Source organism: Anastrepha obliqua, chromosome 4 (assembly GCF_027943255.1).
Source record: "Anastrepha obliqua isolate idAnaObli1 chromosome 4, idAnaObli1_1.0, whole genome shotgun sequence".
NCBI lineage: Eukaryota > Metazoa > Arthropoda > Insecta > Diptera > Tephritidae > Anastrepha > Anastrepha obliqua.
The window spans coordinates 2,069,182-2,087,968 of NC_072895.1; the positions used below are offsets into that span (position 1 = coordinate 2,069,182).

Consider the following 18,787-nt stretch of genomic DNA (forward strand, 5'->3'; position numbering starts at 1 on the left):
GCCGCAAGTTTAGCTTCGTATCCAGTACAAGGTCAAGATGTTTGGCACTTTCCGGTACTATGAGAGTTTTCCCCGCTAGGGAGATCCAGATAATATTTCAGTACAAACAATAAACATTCTCATTATTTATCGAAGACATTTCCACCTTCGGTGACTGTTAAGACAATTTTCCCAAATTTGGATTTTCTCCAACCCATGCTATGCCACTTTAGCGTTTTAAATGTTTACATACTTTATAAATTAAAAATAATCGATTTTAATTTTACTTTATTAGATTAATGCAAAAAGACAATAGCAGGTTTATTCTTAGAACTTCGCCACATGTCCAACAAAGTACACGGCTTCCCTGTTTCTAATCGCAAATACAAATGGATGATCGGCTCTAAAGAGTTTCTGGTCCAAGTTCAGACTCATGGGCACGATTTTCATGACTGAAAAAAAAATAAAAGTAAATAACATTACAATAAAGTTTCGGCAGTGCAAACAGTTGCTTACATGTCGCCGCAGCCGCCTCTGAGCCAGCCTCATTTACACCCAGGAAAGCTTTGTGCTTAACTTCGTCAATCTTTTGCAATGGACTCTTGGAAAAAAGACTACTGAAGTCAGCCGCGTCACTAAACATTTTAACCATGCCCAGCTGTGAAGAAAATTGCGATTGAATATGATGTAAATTTGAACCGATCCATTTTGGTACTAACCTTCTGCAGCGGCTTCTTCAAATCAATATCATATTCGATGCGAAATTTTGGCAAAGATATATGTATTTCTGCTGCTCGCATTCTCGTGGCAATAAGATTTAAATCCACATTTGTCAATTTCTGTTCCAACTCCTGTAGTCCATCAACTTTGTTGGGCAAAAGTATCAGCATTGACAGGTCCGAATCCTTGTAGGGCAGTTCAATAGCTGTCGCATCCAAATCGAGTAATTCGCCATATTTCACGAATTCGTCCGAATACATCATGGCCACTGTTGCTGTCTGTCCACCGCTCATCCTGAACTCGGCATTGGATGTTAACACTTTATCGAAGGGTTTCAGCCACTTAGCCTTGAAATAGATTGCATTTACCAATATGGCGCTCGTATCAGAATTCACCGTGTCCAGCTGTAACAAATTTTTGATCTTTCCCTCTGTTTGATGCTCAACCCACATATTAATAGATTTAACGGCATTAGCCGAATCAGCGAATTTCGTAGGTACCGCCTCGGACTCAAATCTACTCTTAGCGAGATGATTGAACTGTGGCGCCAATTGCAAAGTATCATTGACGTAGATACGATTGGCCATACGCAACGTTGGCGCATTTTCCGATGTTGACTGACTCCTCTGGAAGTTCTTCTTTAGAAAGCCAGCATAATCGTCCGCTATGCTAGTCTTATCCAGAGCTGCTGGCAATCGTAGGCCATGTCGAATTTGTTGAGCAGTTTCGCCCTCGGCGCCGAGAAAGGCGAGCGCCAGGCTGCTTTGTATGGACGCCGGTGAAAAAACCACGTTTTCTTGGGATCGTGCGGGGGCAATAATTTGAAATATATCCGCGGCAAAGAGATTATGGCTGGCCGCAAGCGAAGGTGCGGTTGTACCGGCCATGGCCATATTAATAGAGGTTATGCCGAAAACGGTTGTTATGGCTAAAACAAAGTAAACTGAAAGCAGGCAAAGAAAATGGATAAAAAATAAACGATAAACTCTTTGAAAACAAAAACATATTTTGGTATAGACCAAGACGATTTCATAAAAGATATTGTTTGGTGGTTTGAATGTCAAAGTGATCTGCTTTTTAGTTGTTGCTTTGTTTATTTGTTTAGATTATAACTTAAATTTTGACATTCAAACTACCAAATCCAAAACAAAACACACATAAATTTTATCGTTCGCGTTAACACATACAATTTTCAATTTCTCATTCCAGATTTGCCAACTCTTATCCATCCCGAAATGAAGTCCCGATTTACACCCAAAGATATCCGGAAGGGAGACACTGGGAACTCTCTTTCGATATTTCACTTTACTTTTGACGTTTAATACAGGAAACAAAAACCCCTGTCTCTTCCCCGTCCGTCTTTCTGTCACGAACAAAATGTTTCCCTTCCAAATGTCTCCCTGTGTAAATCGGGACTAATGTTTAAGTAATTGGGACAGAAGTGACGATCTTTGCACTGCTAGCTTTCGCTGTAGTATCATTTGCATTCAGCACATTAATGTTTCACTCATAACACACCCAAAATTATTTGTAAAACAAAATAAACGAATATGAAATGATTTCCATCCGATGTCAGGCAGAATTCCGACACAAGCAATGTATGTGTGTGGCTGCATATCTAATCAGAATCAAATCTATACTTCAATTTTATTTTTACACCAAACTTAATTCCCGACGGCATTGTTGTTGTTATTAATAGCGCCGGTATTATAAAGAAAAACGGTTCATATCTAATTTCGCATTTTTATAAATTTTTAATAAATTCTCTTATTCTGGTTCGGCATTTCATTGCATCTAATTGCATGTAAGTATGTCTGTGTGTATTATGAGTAATAAAAATAAGGTCGTACACTCTAATGACGTCATTCTATTCGCTAATGTTGCACGTCATGCAAATCGCGTTGGCATATCTGTTTGTTTTTTTATTTATTTGTACACCAGCAATCTGTCTGACTTCTGCACTTTTCCAGAATTCTATTGAAACTCAAAAACATATTTATTCACTGCGATTTATATACACCGGATGCCCAAATATCAGTTCTACATATTTACAGGCCGACAACAGATAAGGGGGAAAATCGTGATTCAAACGCTTGCTTTGAGCTCGACATTTGTTAATAGAATTCATCGCTTTAAGCACTTTCTCTCTTACTTCCCATATCTGCATACAAATGCACATATGTACATACAAACATATGTATGTAGGCTGCAGTATCAATCAATCATCACCAACTGAATATCGTTTATAAATAACGAATTCTAATTCGTTTTAAATACGTATGTATAAGTGCATGTATATGTATGCATTATCAGCAATTTCGATACTCTCATTATTTGTATACATATGTTTAAAATCTAAGCCGGTCTCATTTTGAGCACTTATTTATTTTTTACACCCACTCTCCAACCTGCGCTGACTTCGCTTTCTGTAATACTAAACGTTTCTCTAAATTGTACTGTAAAGTTCTTGCCAGCACAAATTTCTACTTGAACAGATAGCAAAACAAATAACGAGACGTGGAATTGTTTTATTTTTCGAATATGATTTTTTTCAGCAGTGATTAGATAAAGAGAGCCATCTAACATTTAGCAAGAGGTAAAAGAGAAATGAGCGAAACATGCGACTCATCGCTTATAAGAATGGGCGCACACACACCTCAATAGGTACAGTAGTGGGCAGCGTAATAGTATATTAATAACAATGTTTTATTATAACACGTGCACTGAAAAGTCCCGGGTCTAACACATATGCAAATGGCACTATGCATTATTCCATTCACCTCCTTTCAGTCAGTACTAACCTGTCTTTTTAAGGCTTTTAAAATTTTATAACTTTCTATTCATTAGTTCGTGAGTTATTGTGCTAAGAGTGATGCTACTTTTGTTATTTTCAAAACGAGGGATCAAAAATAATTTCGTGTTTTAATTTTACACTGCTTTTTGATGGGGAAAAATATCGTTCAAACGAAGCAATGGCTTAATAAGTGTTATGGGGACTCCGCTTCATCAGAAACCACAATAAAACGATGGCTTGCTGACTTCGAACCTGGTCGTAGAGCCACCGATGATGCACAACTTAGTGGACGTCTGGACGGAAAACATAAAAAAATTCCCAAAATCGTTTTGAATGATTGAAAAGTGAAGTTGCGTGAGTTAGCTGACATCGTAAAGATATCAAAAGAGTGTAAAATGTTGGCGTTATATTGCATGAGCATTTGACTATGAGAAAGCTCTGTTAAAACTCAATACCGCGTTTGCTCATCATTTTGTTTCATGAAGCCAACGCACCGTGTCATAAGTCAATCAGAACAATGGGGAAACTATGATACATGAATTGAACTTCGAATTGCTCCCTCATCCACCGTATACGCCAGATTTGGCACCCAGCAACTATTAGCTGTCCAAGGACTTAAAAAATGCTTGCCCGTGAGAAATTTCGCTCGAATGAAAAGGTTATCTCTGAAACTGAGGCCTATTTTGGGGCAAAAGATAAATCATTCTGGCGCTGGAATGATTGCGTTGTTCTTGATGGAAATTACGTTGATGAAAAAAGCTAATTTTGAACAAAAAAACGAGTTTTCTTTGTTAGTCCCTGGACATTTGAGCCCATGTGCTACTTTACTCTGTAGAAGAAATCAAAGATCGACACCAAGTCATATAGACTTTATTCTATCCAAAGCATACTCCTTGGCTTTATTAGAAGAAATAACTCGAATTTGCAGACCCTTATGTTGTCATTTACTTACCGTGTTTGTTTGGAAACCTTAACACCAATTCTCTATTGACAGAATTGAACTAAAAGTGTATCTCAAGTATGCTTTCTCTGCCCTGAATTTCTCTGATTCTATCCCGTCATATGAACCTCGCTTATTTCTAACTAATCTTATACAACCAGAAAGTAGCAGATCGATTTTTTATTTCTTCTTGTTTAGTATTGTGAAGAGTGAAATCGATCGCCCCCAGTAGGTCTTTACGCAATAAACATCCGTTCCATTTGAATAGATTCAGAATTGCTCGTTCTCTTCATGAACTCAATAAGATCTTCAATTCTATTGAAATCGATTTCACTTATCTAAACTATGTTTTCTGCTCAATGAAAATGTGTATTGTAATTTAGCTTTTTGATTTCGTAAGTAGTCAGTGTGAAAAATTGTTATTTGACATAATTTTTTTTCTTGTTAAGGGGGTCTTCTACCCTCACGGTTTGAAAAAATCGATTTTTTTTTTTTTAGATTTTTTAAAAGCTACTAATGTTAAGAGTATGCTATAAAGAGGGTTTTATGAAAAACATGTTCCTTCATGAGCATTTCGGGGAGAATACATGCATGCGCGTGGCATTTTCGAGCGTTTCTGTGGCGTGACTTTATCTTTAAACGCCTTTTCCCGAAAGTTGACTTTTTTCAACTTTCTGGTCACACATCTACTATAAATATTTGTCGAATTCATTCCATCTTTTTTCCAGTTATTCAGTGAACATCTCGCTATGTTTTCCCAGACCACTTTTTTCAATTTTTGATTAGTTTAATTTTGCGGGCCTCTAAAGTGTAAAAAAAAGAGGAAATTTTCAAACTTTTTTTTAAAAATCACGCATTTTTTACAAATTTCAAAATATTTAAAATCGCCACTGGGAAAACATAGCCAACGCTACACTTTATGATAAAAAAAAAAATTTTTTTGATTTCAGATAAGTAAAATGGTCGATCGCGTGCCACAAAGTCGCCTAGGACATTTTTACAAGGGCAACCTCGAGGACGGTTCAAGGACACAGGGCCAAAGAATTCGATTTGAAAAATATATTTTTAAATAGTGCAAACTTGTGCAAATTAAATAAAAAAAATCTGATTTCATTATCTCAAGTGGTTGCTTTGTAATTAATTCCCAAAAATAGGCCCGAGATTAAGGCGCGACGGTAGAAGACCCCCTTAAATATTCCTTTGTATTAGGCAGTCAGTAAGAGCAATTGTTTATTGATTTCAGAATAAAAAAATAATACATGAAAGCAATATTTTTGTTGCTGTTACATAAAACATTCCACATGAATTGTAGAGAATACTGCTGAAGTGACAGTCCTTGGCCGGATATAAAACCGGTCGTTCCTGTAACGTAAAACTGGCATCCGCGGGAATGAAATAAAGAGAGTGTTAGTAAGCCGCATATTTCTGCGTTGACAGGTTCCTTCTGATTTAGTGAGTTTACGTTTACATATATTAACATTTTCATAAAACAAATCGTATCTGCTGACACGATCTACAGGTTTACGTTACACCCATAGAAAGAAGTTCATGTGATGACTAAGGTCCAGAATGCTGCCGATATTAGCCAGCTTTAGAATTAAAAAAACTTAAATCCATTATTTTTATTTCTTTTTTTATGACTTGGTTTTAGTTTTTAATGATTTGGCATATTTTTATTTATCTTCTTGAAAATTTTGCAAATGCATTTAATTGCGGCTGATACACAAACATCCCACTGGGTTTGCTGCAACTTCGAAGTAATATTATAGACTTAGCTACATATAACCATGCATGTCATCTATACCACGAATATGTATATATGTATGTATGAGTTTAAATGTGTATGCAAACCTATTAGGAAAAATATAAGGAAAGTATTATATTTCTTGCACTTCAGCAGAACCAAATTTAGTTCGCTAACCATGCCAGGCGATCATCAGAAAACGCCTAGATGCGGATGCGCATACTTCTTCTGGTGTCGAAAAAAAATAGCGAATAAAAATAGTGAAGTCTAACCGCCGCCGGGGTGTGGTGAAACTTTTAACAGAGATGTTTTACAGCGATTTCTCCTTTAGCATATTGGCCCTGCACAGTTTTTGGCCTCTGTAGGAAATCAAATTGACGAATAGCCGACGGCATTTTGCAAAGTACTTGCTTGTGCATTTTTATGTTCCCTTGATAAACGAAAATTTATTCAATTTGTATTTTCAGACAAAGGTGATGAAGAAAAAATGAATATTTATTATATGCGCCAACATTTCAAATCAAAGTAACTTTAATATTTTGATTTAATTTAAAAAAATTCATTATAAAACGACGTCTCACATTTTGGTATGTGCGTTTTAGTAAATTTAAAACTTAACAAATTTGATGAAAATTTTTACTAATTTTTTGAGTCGAAATTAATTCATAGCATACAAGTGTTTTGGTATATCGACATATGTATTTACATTTGAATATGCATTTATTTGTTCCTTTGGCAAACCAAATCTTTTTCAATTTACATTTTATTACAGGGAATAATAATATACATACATTTGTATGTATGCATTTTCTAGATAGTATAAAACTTTAAAATAAATAAAGGAAAACTTCAAAGAAACGTATTTGCATATGTATATGGGACAACTAAGTTCAATTGCATCTTTATTAAATATGTATATGTTGCACGCATATGTGTGCACTGAAGCAACATGACCTACCTCACGACCATCGCCTTATATTTCATGTAAATAACCTAATGATCAAATTCCTGCCTCACAAATAAAAATTAAATAAAACAAATTTCTTTTGAATACTCATGTACGCGTATGTACACTTGGTGCCCATATCCCTTCAAACAAATCAAAAAATTCTGTATACAAAACGCTTCATTACCAGGCACACAGGAAGATGGCATATGCAAATATAAATATGTGAATTGAATTCAAGCAAAACAATGCTTATTAATATACCATATGCATGTACATACAACCGCACACACAGGGCACTCACTTTATTCCTCAAAATGCGTATGTCGTTCAAAGCTAAAATTCTATGCCTAGCGACTACAAGAACAAAATGCAGTCATAGACGCAGGCGTAGCGGCCATCATTCTAGTTGCCATAGCGCTGAACAGTCGCGGCGGCGCCGAACAGTTTCAACTATTGTACTGTGCAACAAAAAATCATCATAAAAAAATTCATTGATAAATTCGAGCTCATAGTTTTAAGAGCAAGAACTTTCATTCATAAAACGAGCCGCCCATATGCTAATTTTCTCGACAATTCGAAAATAGTCAATATTGGAATATTTCGCGTAGAATTATTTGCCAATATTTGATAAATCTTGAAATTTTGTCAAGTCGAGTGCCCGCGGCTTCGTACATATGTATGCATCAATATATGTATGTAAATATGTGATATGTACAATGCTGTGCCAATAAATGTGCGCTGCGCCTATGAATGCGCGCTGGATTTCTTGAGAAGTTTTACCGTTTTATCTTGAGCTGTGGCTGGTGAGCATACATACACACAGTATATACATATGCGCAAATGTATATAAATTCACAAATTTACATTTGCATATGCCATCTTCCTGTGCGCCTGGTAATGAGGCGTTTTCTATAGAGGATTTTGATTCAGTTGAAGGGAATTCAACAAAGTTTTACAGACACCAGACAGACAGACAGACAGACATAACATATGTATATAATTTTGGATGATTTGGAAAAATTCAAATATATACATAGGTCATATTAAAAAGCTACCTAACATTATTTGCTTCTAATCACCAAGAAATTCTTATCGACTGCTGCTAAATTTACATAATTCAGCCCCTTACTGTTAATTTTTGTTGAAAAATGTGGCTGTGGTGTACCTCGCGCGACTTAAATTTTCTTTTATTTTTCAAAGAAAATTTTATTTTTCAAAGAAATAAAATATTTTCAAGAAATTTTATTTTTTGATGACTTTATTCATTCAACTCAATTTTTTTCAACTCAACTTAAAAAACAAAACTACATCGACTCATATTTTATATCATTAACTCGCATAGTACATGAATCCGGTGAATAATATAATACATACATACATTAGTAAATACCTTAATAAATACAGGGTAATAGATAGTAACATAATTAATACAATAACATAACTCATAACTCCTCCACGGATTAGATAAGAGTTCTCCTGGACTCTATTTCTAGATTTTTATTAATACAATATATTCTGAAGAAATTCATTTAATTAGTTGGGGACATACACAAATATGTGTTTACAATTAGTCCAAATTTGAAAATAACAATAATTTTTTTTTTTTTTTTTTTTTATGGATTTTCTAGACGGTTAGATGAATATTTAAATGGTCGTTTAATATTAGATACATGAATATTTCTTAATGGCAGTATTCTATAATAGGGTTGGTCTTTATGCCTAACTCTTTTATAATTTTTAACTGGGCCTGTTATTCGTTTTTCTACATAAGTTTCTCTGCTCATATTTCTTTTATTTATTAAATTTTCTTTAATTTTTCTTGTTCTTTCACACAAAACAGCTGCATCTACTACATCTCTGGCTTCTTTAGGGGTACATTTTAAAGTTGTATGGTATCGGTTATTATAAGTATTTATAGCAACCTGCATCTTCATATTTATAGTAAGATCTTTATCCTCGATACCTGTTATTAATTCAATAAGAGTTGAGTGTAATCTTTCTATGTCGCCATTGCCAGTGTGTGAGTTGGGTTTTGTCAAATGGACAACTACATTTTCCTCTTTTAAATATTCAAGCAACTGTTCTGCCCTGAACTCGTTATCCATTATAATTTTTTTCGGTTTACCAAATTTAGCAAAGTGTTCTAAAATCAAAGTTTTCTTCGTTTGCCAATTTCTATTTCCTATATCATAAGCTGCGGCAAACTTTGTTAATTTGTCTATAGTTGTTACGAATGAATGTTTTTTTATGTGGAATATATCTAAATGAATGACTTCGTTTTTTTCAGCTGGCGTTTCTGTGATACAAAACTTCTGCTTTACAGGATACCTGTCATATTTTATTTCCTGACATTTCTGACAATTATTAATTATTAAATGAATGTGTTCTCTTAATTTTGGAAAGTATATTTTATTTTTTGATGACTTTATTCATTCAACTCAATTTTATAACTTCCAGAAAATTTTCTTTTTTCAACTCAACTTAAAAAACAAAACTACATCGACTCATATTTTATATCATTAACTCGCATAGTACATGAATCCGGTGAATAATATAATACATACATACATTAGTAAATACCTTAATAAATACAGGGTAATAGATAGTAACATAATTAATACAATAACATAACTCATAACTCGCGCAAAACGAGTACCCCTGAAAAGTGCTGCCTTTTCAGTCATTGAGAATTCTCTATATTTAACGTTCTCTGCTCTTAATATTTCCTTCCCTATGGCTTGGGGAACATTTTGAGAGAAGTAAGAAAATGTGAAATTTCACGCGTTCGAGCAGCAAAATGTAGGCAATATAATTCGAAAAATTTCCAAAAAATTAAACTCGTCAGGAGCAGATTTGTTGGCCAGGTGTTCACTGGCTTTTGTACGTAGACGAATTTGATTTGAAAAAACTTGGTTCTTTGAGGCAAAGTATTGGACAAAATGAAAATTGATGCTCCAGATCTTACGTTTTCAAAGCACTAACTCCAACACATATTGAAGTGAAAACTTCTTTAGAATCGTTAGGAGTGATTTGAGACTCGATGAAACGAAAAAGCGACACTCTTGGCTACGAACCGTTATATGTTGATACTAGCGAAAACCCGCCCGTTCCGCTGGTCGTCTTTAAAAAAATCTAGACTAATTAATTAAATTAAACCGAAAAATACTGTGTGTATTTTATAAAAATTCTCGCACATGAATAGTAATGAAAGAGGTTTTAAATAGTAGTAGCAATTAAAAAACGTTTGATGTGATTTACTTTATTACTTTTTTATTGTAATGCTCTTTGGTATACAATATTCTTCGTCTTTCCATGCGTTGTTGAATAAATGAACAATACCGATGGCTTACCAACTCTTGAGCATGAAACATAAAGTTGGCCATGAGAAAAACATTGGTATTCGAAATCAATACCTAAAAATTGATAAAGTTTGGCCTTGTGACTTATTAATAGTAATCGCGAATGCAAGGCGAACAGGAAATTGAAGACGTTTGAGTTCAAACGGCATATCCGATGGTATCATTGGTATTCGCGGTATTAAAACGTCTTCACCAGAGTATTTTCCATTCAAAATTGTTGCTTCAATGACGTTATTCATCAATCTCTTAACTGTTAATCGAGTGCCATAACGTAGTCGTGGTTGATTTATGTTTCTCAACATAATAATCGGTGCTCCTATTTTCAAGTATAGCAAGTGTGGCGGTAACCCAGGTAAATCAAGGGAATTCAAAAATTCAGTGGGATAATCTACAATATCATCTTGATTTGTAACAGTGTCAACGGATTGATATGTTTGTTCTGGACTTGGTATGTTAGCCAAAATAGCCGCATTCATTTCATTCACATCTTTATTTTTGCCAGCCATAATGGCTCGTTCACTAAGCCAATCATGTCTTTTGTAATTTTGAGGCAAATTTGGGAAAATACTTTGAATTAACTGTTCTTTCGTTTGACTTATTTGACAAAAGTTTGGTTGTAAAGTTATTAAGCCAGTTAAATTATCGACAGGAACTTTGCCATTTCCAATATCCAATAATTGCTGTGAAAATTCAGCAGCTGATGGATTATTTTGCATTAGAACACGTACATTTGTAGTTAGTTTGAGTGTTTGAACATGTCTCCACAGATGAGATTACCCCGGACAAATGCACACTTTTTTTCGGCTCAATTTTTATATATATAGATACGTATATGTGTGTGGCTGCGTACTGCTGAGTCACGCTAGTATAGTGAGTATTGTAGTATGTATACCAGACTGCCTATTACTTGCTTTGGTGTTTAGTTCAAGCGTCATACGCATGTATGTTTGTATGTATGCTAGTACGTATGTGTGCGCGCCTGCGTATTACGGAGCCACGGTGAGCGAGAAGGCATTATGTATACCTATATTACACTACCTAATACTTGCTTAGACCAAGCGTCCTACGAATGTTTGTGTGTATGTTAGTACGTCTGTGTAATATACGCGTTACGACGCTCATAATAGCAACCGCGTGTGCTGTATTGCGTCCGTATTTTTATATTCGTAAATATTTTCATTTTTAAATATTTACCGCAATTATGCCGAAAAATAATGCAGAAAGGTGTCGTGAATATCGACAGAAAAAAAAGTAAAAAGAAAAAAGAGGTTGTCTGTAAAGTCGGTTTACTGACGATAGTTTAACGTGACAACGTCATAAGAAAATCTTGATGGAATGGTTGCAATTTTCAAAAGAAAATTTTAATTTTATTTGTTTGATAGATACTTTGTATGGATATAGAGGAGGAGGTAAATGGAATTGCAATGGAATAGGTCAAGTTACATTTACACAAACGTGAAAAATGACGAAACATTTATCAAATTCATGAAAGATATGTTCAATTTCGATTGTGCATCAGACGTTAATAAGTCAACAACACTAAGAGGCACCATCATCGATTTGTCTTTTTCAAGACACTTTACCCTCGAAACACTCCCTTTCATTTCCTCCTTTTTCTATCATCGTCCTATTCTCAACAGAGAAATGGTTCATTACCAAGCACACAGGAAGAAGGCATATGCAAATACAAGTATGTGAATTTATATACCTACATATGCGCATATACATACATATATATGCTCACTCAAGTAGGACAGAGCCAGATGTCGAGCGTTGCCGAACGCGGGGGCCGATTGTGCTCTTTGTCGTTCGTTCCGCGCTCTCGCTTGCAGTTCAAGCACATTAGCTTACATTTGCTTGCGTACGGAATAGATTCGTATATTTGATATGTCCATATGACTTGTATGCATCTTTACATATAGATTTGTTCTTTTTGAAAATTGTGCGAAATTGTATATGTATATGCATGTTTGTATACATATATTAGTATACAACATATAATATCTTATAAGGTATGTGGTAAATATTACCATACATTTTTTCCTTCATATATATATTAATAAAAAAATTAATAATAATAACATTAAAACAACAGGTATTATTAACAAACTTGGTTTTATTTTAAATTCTTCAAGTAAATCAAATTAATAATAATCAATAAGAAGGCATATGCAAATACAAATACGTGAATTTATATATGTACATATGCGCATATACATACATATATACGCTCACTTAAGTAGGAGAGAGCAAGATGTCGAACGTTGCCGTTCGTTTGCTTTGTTTGCTTTGTCGTTCGTTCCGCGCTTTCGCTTGCACTTCATTCAAGGTAACGGCAATGAGCAAGGTAACGACAAATGAGCAAGGTAACACTAATGAGCAAGGTAACGACACATTTTTTCGTGCGTGCAGCCTGTTAAATCGAATTATAAGACGTTATCACGTCAAAATGTTACTTTGTTCTATTCTAGAAAAAATTCATTCTACAATGAAAGTTTTTATAAGAGTGGTACAAGGGATGGGTTTTGTTTTGTCTATGTTTGATACAAGAAATTGGGTATTTGGCCTTCAAGTGAGTGGTATACCATAATATCAAATGCAAGAACTAACCCAAGAAAATATAATTGTATTGAATTAACTAACAGTGATTTTAAAGACTGGAAGACATTTTCACATGCGTTACTTCCAAATTCTGTGAAAATTCAATTTACAAGATTACGCTCTGCTACATTGAAAAAAAATATTCCAAATATTACTCTTAAATATGGCTACTTCGATGAATCTGAAACCATAAATTATGATCTAGATTCTATTCCACGATCCAGACGAAACTCCGAAATAGTTTGTGAGGGACCTACTCAATTATATGATGATATATTCGGCCGCCGTAGCCGAATGGGTTGGTGCGTGATCACCATTCGGAATTCACAGAGAGGTCGTTGGTTCGAATCTCGGTGAAAGCAAAATTAATAAAAACATTTTTCTAATAGCGGTCGCCCCTCGGCAGGCAATGGCAAACCTCCGAGTGTATTTCTGCCATGAAAAAGCTCCTCATAAAAATATCTGCCGTTCGGAGTCGGCTTGAAACTGTAGGTCCCTCCATTTGTGGAACAACACCAAGACGCACACCACAAATAGGAGGAGGAGCTCGGCAAAACACCTAACAGAAGTGTACGCGCCAATTATTTATTTTTTTATTTTATTTTTTAATGCATAGTCCAACAGCATGGGAGGCTTCGAAATACCAGTAAAGATCATACCATAGCCGTAGCCCATATTTGACTACTTACTTAAGGTATTCAGTGTTATTTTCGCCCTACTGACGATATATTTTGCATGAAGATCTACTGGAAGGAGATTTGGTACCGCAATGAAAACATTATTGCGGTGCTTGGTTGGCATTACACTGGTTATGCGAACAAATGTGAGTCTTTGAACCTAGTCAGCCCTTTTAATGCTCATACCCTTCAACCATACCATCATATCATAGAAGGAAATGGGCCTAACTACACCTGGGTGGCGTATTGTTCAAGGTTCCATTCCCCATTTTGTCCAATTGACCGGCTGCGGAAGCACATTAGTGTCGTTGCTTTGCGCTTCCCATCTGCAACTGTGAGCCGCAAGTTTGACTTCGTATCCAGTACAAGGTCAAGATGTTTGGCTCTTTCCGGTACTATGAGAGTTTTCCCCGCTAGGGAGATCCAGATACTATTTCAGTACAAACAATAAAATCAAGAAAACTAGTTTTCCCCGTGAGTTTTCACTATGAGTTTTTTTAGAGGGAAACATTTTCTATATTTATCGAAGATATTTCCACCTTCGGTGACTGTTAAGACAATTTCCCAAATTTGGATTTTATAAATTAAAAATTATAAAATAAAATTTATATATAATTATAAAAATTATAAATTAAATTTATAAATTAAAAGTAATCGGTATTCCATTTTAATTTTGAAGTGAAACTTCTTTTGTCTCGAAGGATGAAACGCTGTGAGGAGTAAAACCATAGCGTTTCATCGATATGTGACGCTACGCCAGCGCCATCTGTTAAAAGCGTGGCGTGGATGAAACGCTGTGAGGAGTAAAACTACGCTAAACTACGTAAAACTCACGCTATGGCAGCGCCATCTGTTAAAAGACTGGCGTGGCGTGTCGTCGTGAATGTAATGCGGTCGTTTATTATTGCATTCTTATCGAATGTAATTTGTAAATATGACATTTGATTGACGGCCGCCGTAGCCGAGTGGGTTGGTGCGTGATCACCATTCGGAATTCACAGAGAGGTCGTTGGTTCGAATCTCGGTGAAAGCAAAATTAATGAAAACATTTTTCTAATAGCGGTCGCCCCTCGGCAGGCAATGGCAAACCTCCGAGTGTATTTCTGCCATGAAAAAAATCTGCTCATAAACATATCATAAAACAAAATGAAATAAATGCATAAAAAAAAAAAAAAAAAAATTTTCTTGTGATTCGAACCAAGGATTTCGGATCGGAAGCCCACATTGCTAGCCGCTGGGCTATCGCGCTGTGCTGTCGCCGCAAAATAATGTATCATAAATCTGTTTACCATACCAAAGACCATACACTTTGCGAACGCATTTCGGTGGAAACAGTTGACAGTTATCCCAAACACAATATTATTAGTAACGAGAGACGCGTCATAGAGTGTGTGTGTAGTTTTGAGCAAATCTTACAAACATATTTTGTTTTGTTGATTGATTTCTGTTAAATATGGCATCAAATCAACAAAAACGGAAACCGAAAACAGGTGCTGAACGGCAACGTGAGTATTTGGAGCGTAAAAAATTAAGAGCTACTGTTGAACACCGTGACAGTGAATCCTCCGGTTGTACGATAAGTGATAATTTGTAGTACCAACAACAAGATGCGGAACTACCATTGATGCAGTATTTCATCGATACCTTGATAGATTAGAATGTAGATCATTTTTTACGTATTTCAGTTACCATAAAGCCCTTGTTTCATTTTTGGAAAACGAATCCAATAATGATAATGACAATGCCGAGAACCAAATGTAATTGAGTACAATAAATTCATTTCTTTTTATATTAAAATAAATAAATAATTCTGTTTAATAAAATTCCATTCCATGCTTTCCATGACTTCTGCATGCATTATATTGAAATAATAGTTAAATTATTGATTTGTTGATAAAAGAAGTTTCACTTCAATCGTGCGGGTTCCGTGAACTACCACACACTTTCTTTTTTACTTTATTAGATTAATGCAAAAAGACAATAGCAGGTTTATTCTTAGAACTTCGCCACATGTCCAACAAAGTACACGGCTTCCCTGTTTCTAATCGCAAATACAAATGGATGATCGGCTCTAAAGCGTTTCTGGTACAATTTCCGCTTCATGAGCATGACTTTCATGACTGAAAAAAAAAGCAAATAACATCACAATAAAGTTTCATCAGTGCAAATAGTTGCTTACATGTCGCCGCAGCCGCCTCTGAGCCAGCCTCATTCACATCCAGGAAAGCTTTGTGCTTAACTTCGTCAATCTTTTGCAATGGACTATTGGAAAAAAGACTACTGAAGTCAGCTGCGTCACTAAACATGTTACCCATGCCCAGCTGTGAAGAAAATCGCGATTGAATATGATGTAAATTTGAACCGATCCATTTTGGTACTAACCTTCTGCAGCGGCTTCTTCAAATCAATATCAAATTCGATGCGAAACTTTGGCAAAGATATATGTATTCCTGCTGCTCGCATTCTCGTGGCAATAAGATTTAAATCCACATTTGTCAATTTCTGTTCCAACTCCTGTAGTCCATCAACTTTGTTGGGCAAAAGTATCAGCATTGACAGGTCCGAATCCTTGTAGGGCAGTTCAATAGCTGTCGCATCCAAATCGAGTAATTCGCCATATTTCACGAATTCGTCCGAATACATCATGGCCACTGTTGCTGTCTGTCCACCGCTCATCCTGAACTCGGCATTGGATGTTAACACTTTATCGAAGGGTTTCAGCCACTTAGCCTTGAAATAGATTGCATTTACCAATATGGCGCTAGTATCAGAATCCACCGTGTCCAACTGTAACAAATTTTTGATCTTTCCCTCTGTTTGATGCTCAACCCACATATTAATAGATTTAACGGCATTAGCCGAATCAGCGAATTTCGTAGGTACCGCCTCGGACTCAAATCTACTCTTAGCGAGATGATTGAACTGTGGCGCCAATTGCAGAGTATCATTGACGTAGATACGATTGGCCATACGCAACGTTGGCGCATTTTCCGATGTTGACTGACTCCTCTGGAAGTTCTTCTTTAGAAAGCCAGCATAATCGTCCGCTATGCTAGTCTTATCCAGAGCTGCTGGCAATCGTAGGCCATGTCGAATTTGTTGGGCAGTTTCGCCCTCGGCGCCGAGAAAGACGAGCGCCAGGCTGCTTTGTATGGACGCCGGTGAAAAAACCACATTTTCTTGGGATCGTGCGGGGGCAATAATTTGAAATATATCCGCGGCAAAGAGATTATGGCTGGCCGCAAGCGAAGGTGCGGTTGTACCGGCCATGGCCATATTAATAGAGTTTGTGCCTAAAACGGTTGTTATGGCTAAAACAAAGTAAACTGAAAGCAGGCAAAGAAAATGGATAAAAATAAACGATAACTCTTTGAAAACAAAAACATATTTTGGTATAGACCAAGACGATTTCATAAAAGATATTGTTTGGTGGTTTGAATGTCAAAGTGATCTGCTTTTTAGTTGTTGCTTTGTTTATTTGTTTACATTATAACTTAAATTTTGACATTCAAACCACCAAATCCGAAACAAAACACATATAAATGTTATCGTCGCGCTGGTGACTTCACATTGTATAAATTCGCGTTAACACATACAATTTTCAATTTCTCATTCCAGATTTGCCAACTCTTATCAATCCCGAAATTAAGTCCCAATTAACCCCAAAGACATCCGGAAGGGAGACACGATATTTCAGTCGCAGTCACACAGGGGCACATTTTTTCGGCAACTTCGTTACTTTTGACGTTTAATATAGGAAACAAAAACCCCTGTCTTTCCCCGTCTGTCTTTCTGTCACGAACAAAATGTTTCCCTTCCAAATGTTTCCCTGTGTAAATCGGGACTAATGTTTAAGTAATTGGGACAGAAGTGACGATCTTTGCACTGTTAGCTTTCGCTGTAGTATTATTTGCATTCAGCACATTAATGTTTCACTCATAACACACCCAAAATTATTTGTAAAACAAAATAAACGAATATGAAAAGATTTCCATCCGATGTCAGGCAGAATTCCGACACAAGCAATGTATGTGTGTGGCTGCATATCTAATCAGAATCAAATCTATACTTCAATTTTATTTTTACACCAAACTTAATTCCCGACGGCATTGTTGTTGTTATTAATAGCGCCGGTATTATAAAGAAAAACGGTTCATATCTAATTTCGCATTTTTATAAATTTTTAATAAATTCTCTTATTCTGGTTCGGCATTTCATTGCATCTAATTGCATGTAAGTATGTCTGTGTGTATTATGAGTAATAAAAATAAGGTCGTACACTGTAATGTAATTCTATTCACTAATGTTGCACGTCATGTAAATCGCTTTGGTATATCTGTTTGTTTTTTTATTTATTTGTACACCAGCAATCTGTCTGACTTCTGCACTTTTCCAGAATTCTATTGAAACTCAAAAAAATATTTATTCACTGCGATTTATATACAGCGGATGCCCAAATATCAGTTCTACATATTTACAGGCCGACAACAGATAAGGGGGAAAACCGTGATTCAAACGCTTGCTTTGAGCTCGACATTTGTTAATAGAATTCATCGCTTTAAGCACTTTCTCTCTTACTTCCCATATCTGCATACAAATGCACATATGTACATACAAACATATGTATGTAGGCTGCAGTATCAATCAATCATCACCAACTGAATATCGTTTATAAATAACGAATTCTAATTCGTTTTAAATACGTATGTATAAGTGCATGTATATGTATGCATTATCAGCAATTTCGATACTCTCATAATTTGTATACATATATTTAAAATCTAAGCCGGTTTCATTTTGAGCACATATTTATTTTTTACACCCACTCTCCAACCTGCGCTGACTTCGGTTTCTGTAAAACTAAACGTTTCTCTAAATTTTACTGTAAAGTTCTTACCAGCACAAATTTCTACTTGAACAGATAGCAAAACAAATAACGAGACGTGGAATTATTTTATTTTTCGAATATGATTTTTCAGCAGTGATTATATAAAGAGAGCCAATTAAAATTTAGCAAGAGGTAA

The 18,787-nt window shown here is 35.6% G+C and overlaps 2 protein-coding genes across 5 annotated transcripts in view; both read right to left on the reverse strand.

Annotated features, from left to right (window-relative positions):
• Positions 1-18,787, reverse strand: part of LOC129245980 (GTP-binding protein Di-Ras2) — a 175,000-nt gene that overhangs the window by 104,218 nt on the left and 51,995 nt on the right. The gene's annotated exons all lie outside the window — the stretch shown is intronic.
• On the reverse strand, positions 266-18,605 carry LOC129245977 (serine protease inhibitor 42Dd-like). Of its 4 annotated transcripts, none has more exons than XM_054884448.1 (4): positions 18,590-18,605; positions 16,146-17,089; positions 15,943-16,084; positions 266-431 (listed from the first exon to the last, which is right to left on the reverse strand). In XM_054884448.1, exons 2-4 carry the CDS (start codon positions 17,037-17,039, stop codon positions 307-309), a joined length of 1,161 nt encoding a protein of 386 aa, XP_054740423.1. In that variant the 5' UTR covers positions 17,040-17,089; positions 18,590-18,605; the 3' UTR covers positions 266-306. The 4 variants fall into 4 exon arrangements, with proteins under 4 accessions (XP_054740423.1, XP_054740425.1, XP_054740422.1 ...); XM_054884450.1 differs by lacking the exon at positions 18,590-18,605 and adding an exon at positions 18,569-18,585; XM_054884447.1 differs by lacking the exon at positions 18,590-18,605 and adding an exon at positions 18,043-18,317.

Excerpts from the sequence above, each read along its gene's own strand:
- LOC129245977 (XM_054884448.1), bottom strand. The coding sequence starts at position 17,039 with ATGGCCATGGCCGGTACAACCGCACCTTCGCTTGCGGCCAGCCATAAT. Across the intron at positions 16,085-16,145 it reads TGAAGAAGCCGCTGCAGAAG|CTGGGCATGGGTAACATGTT; the intron begins GTTAGTACCAAA and ends TTTTCTTCACAG. Across the intron at positions 432-15,942 it reads AGAGGCGGCTGCGGCGACAT|TCATGAAAATCGTGCCCATG; the intron begins GTAAGCAACTAT and ends TTTTTTTTTCAG.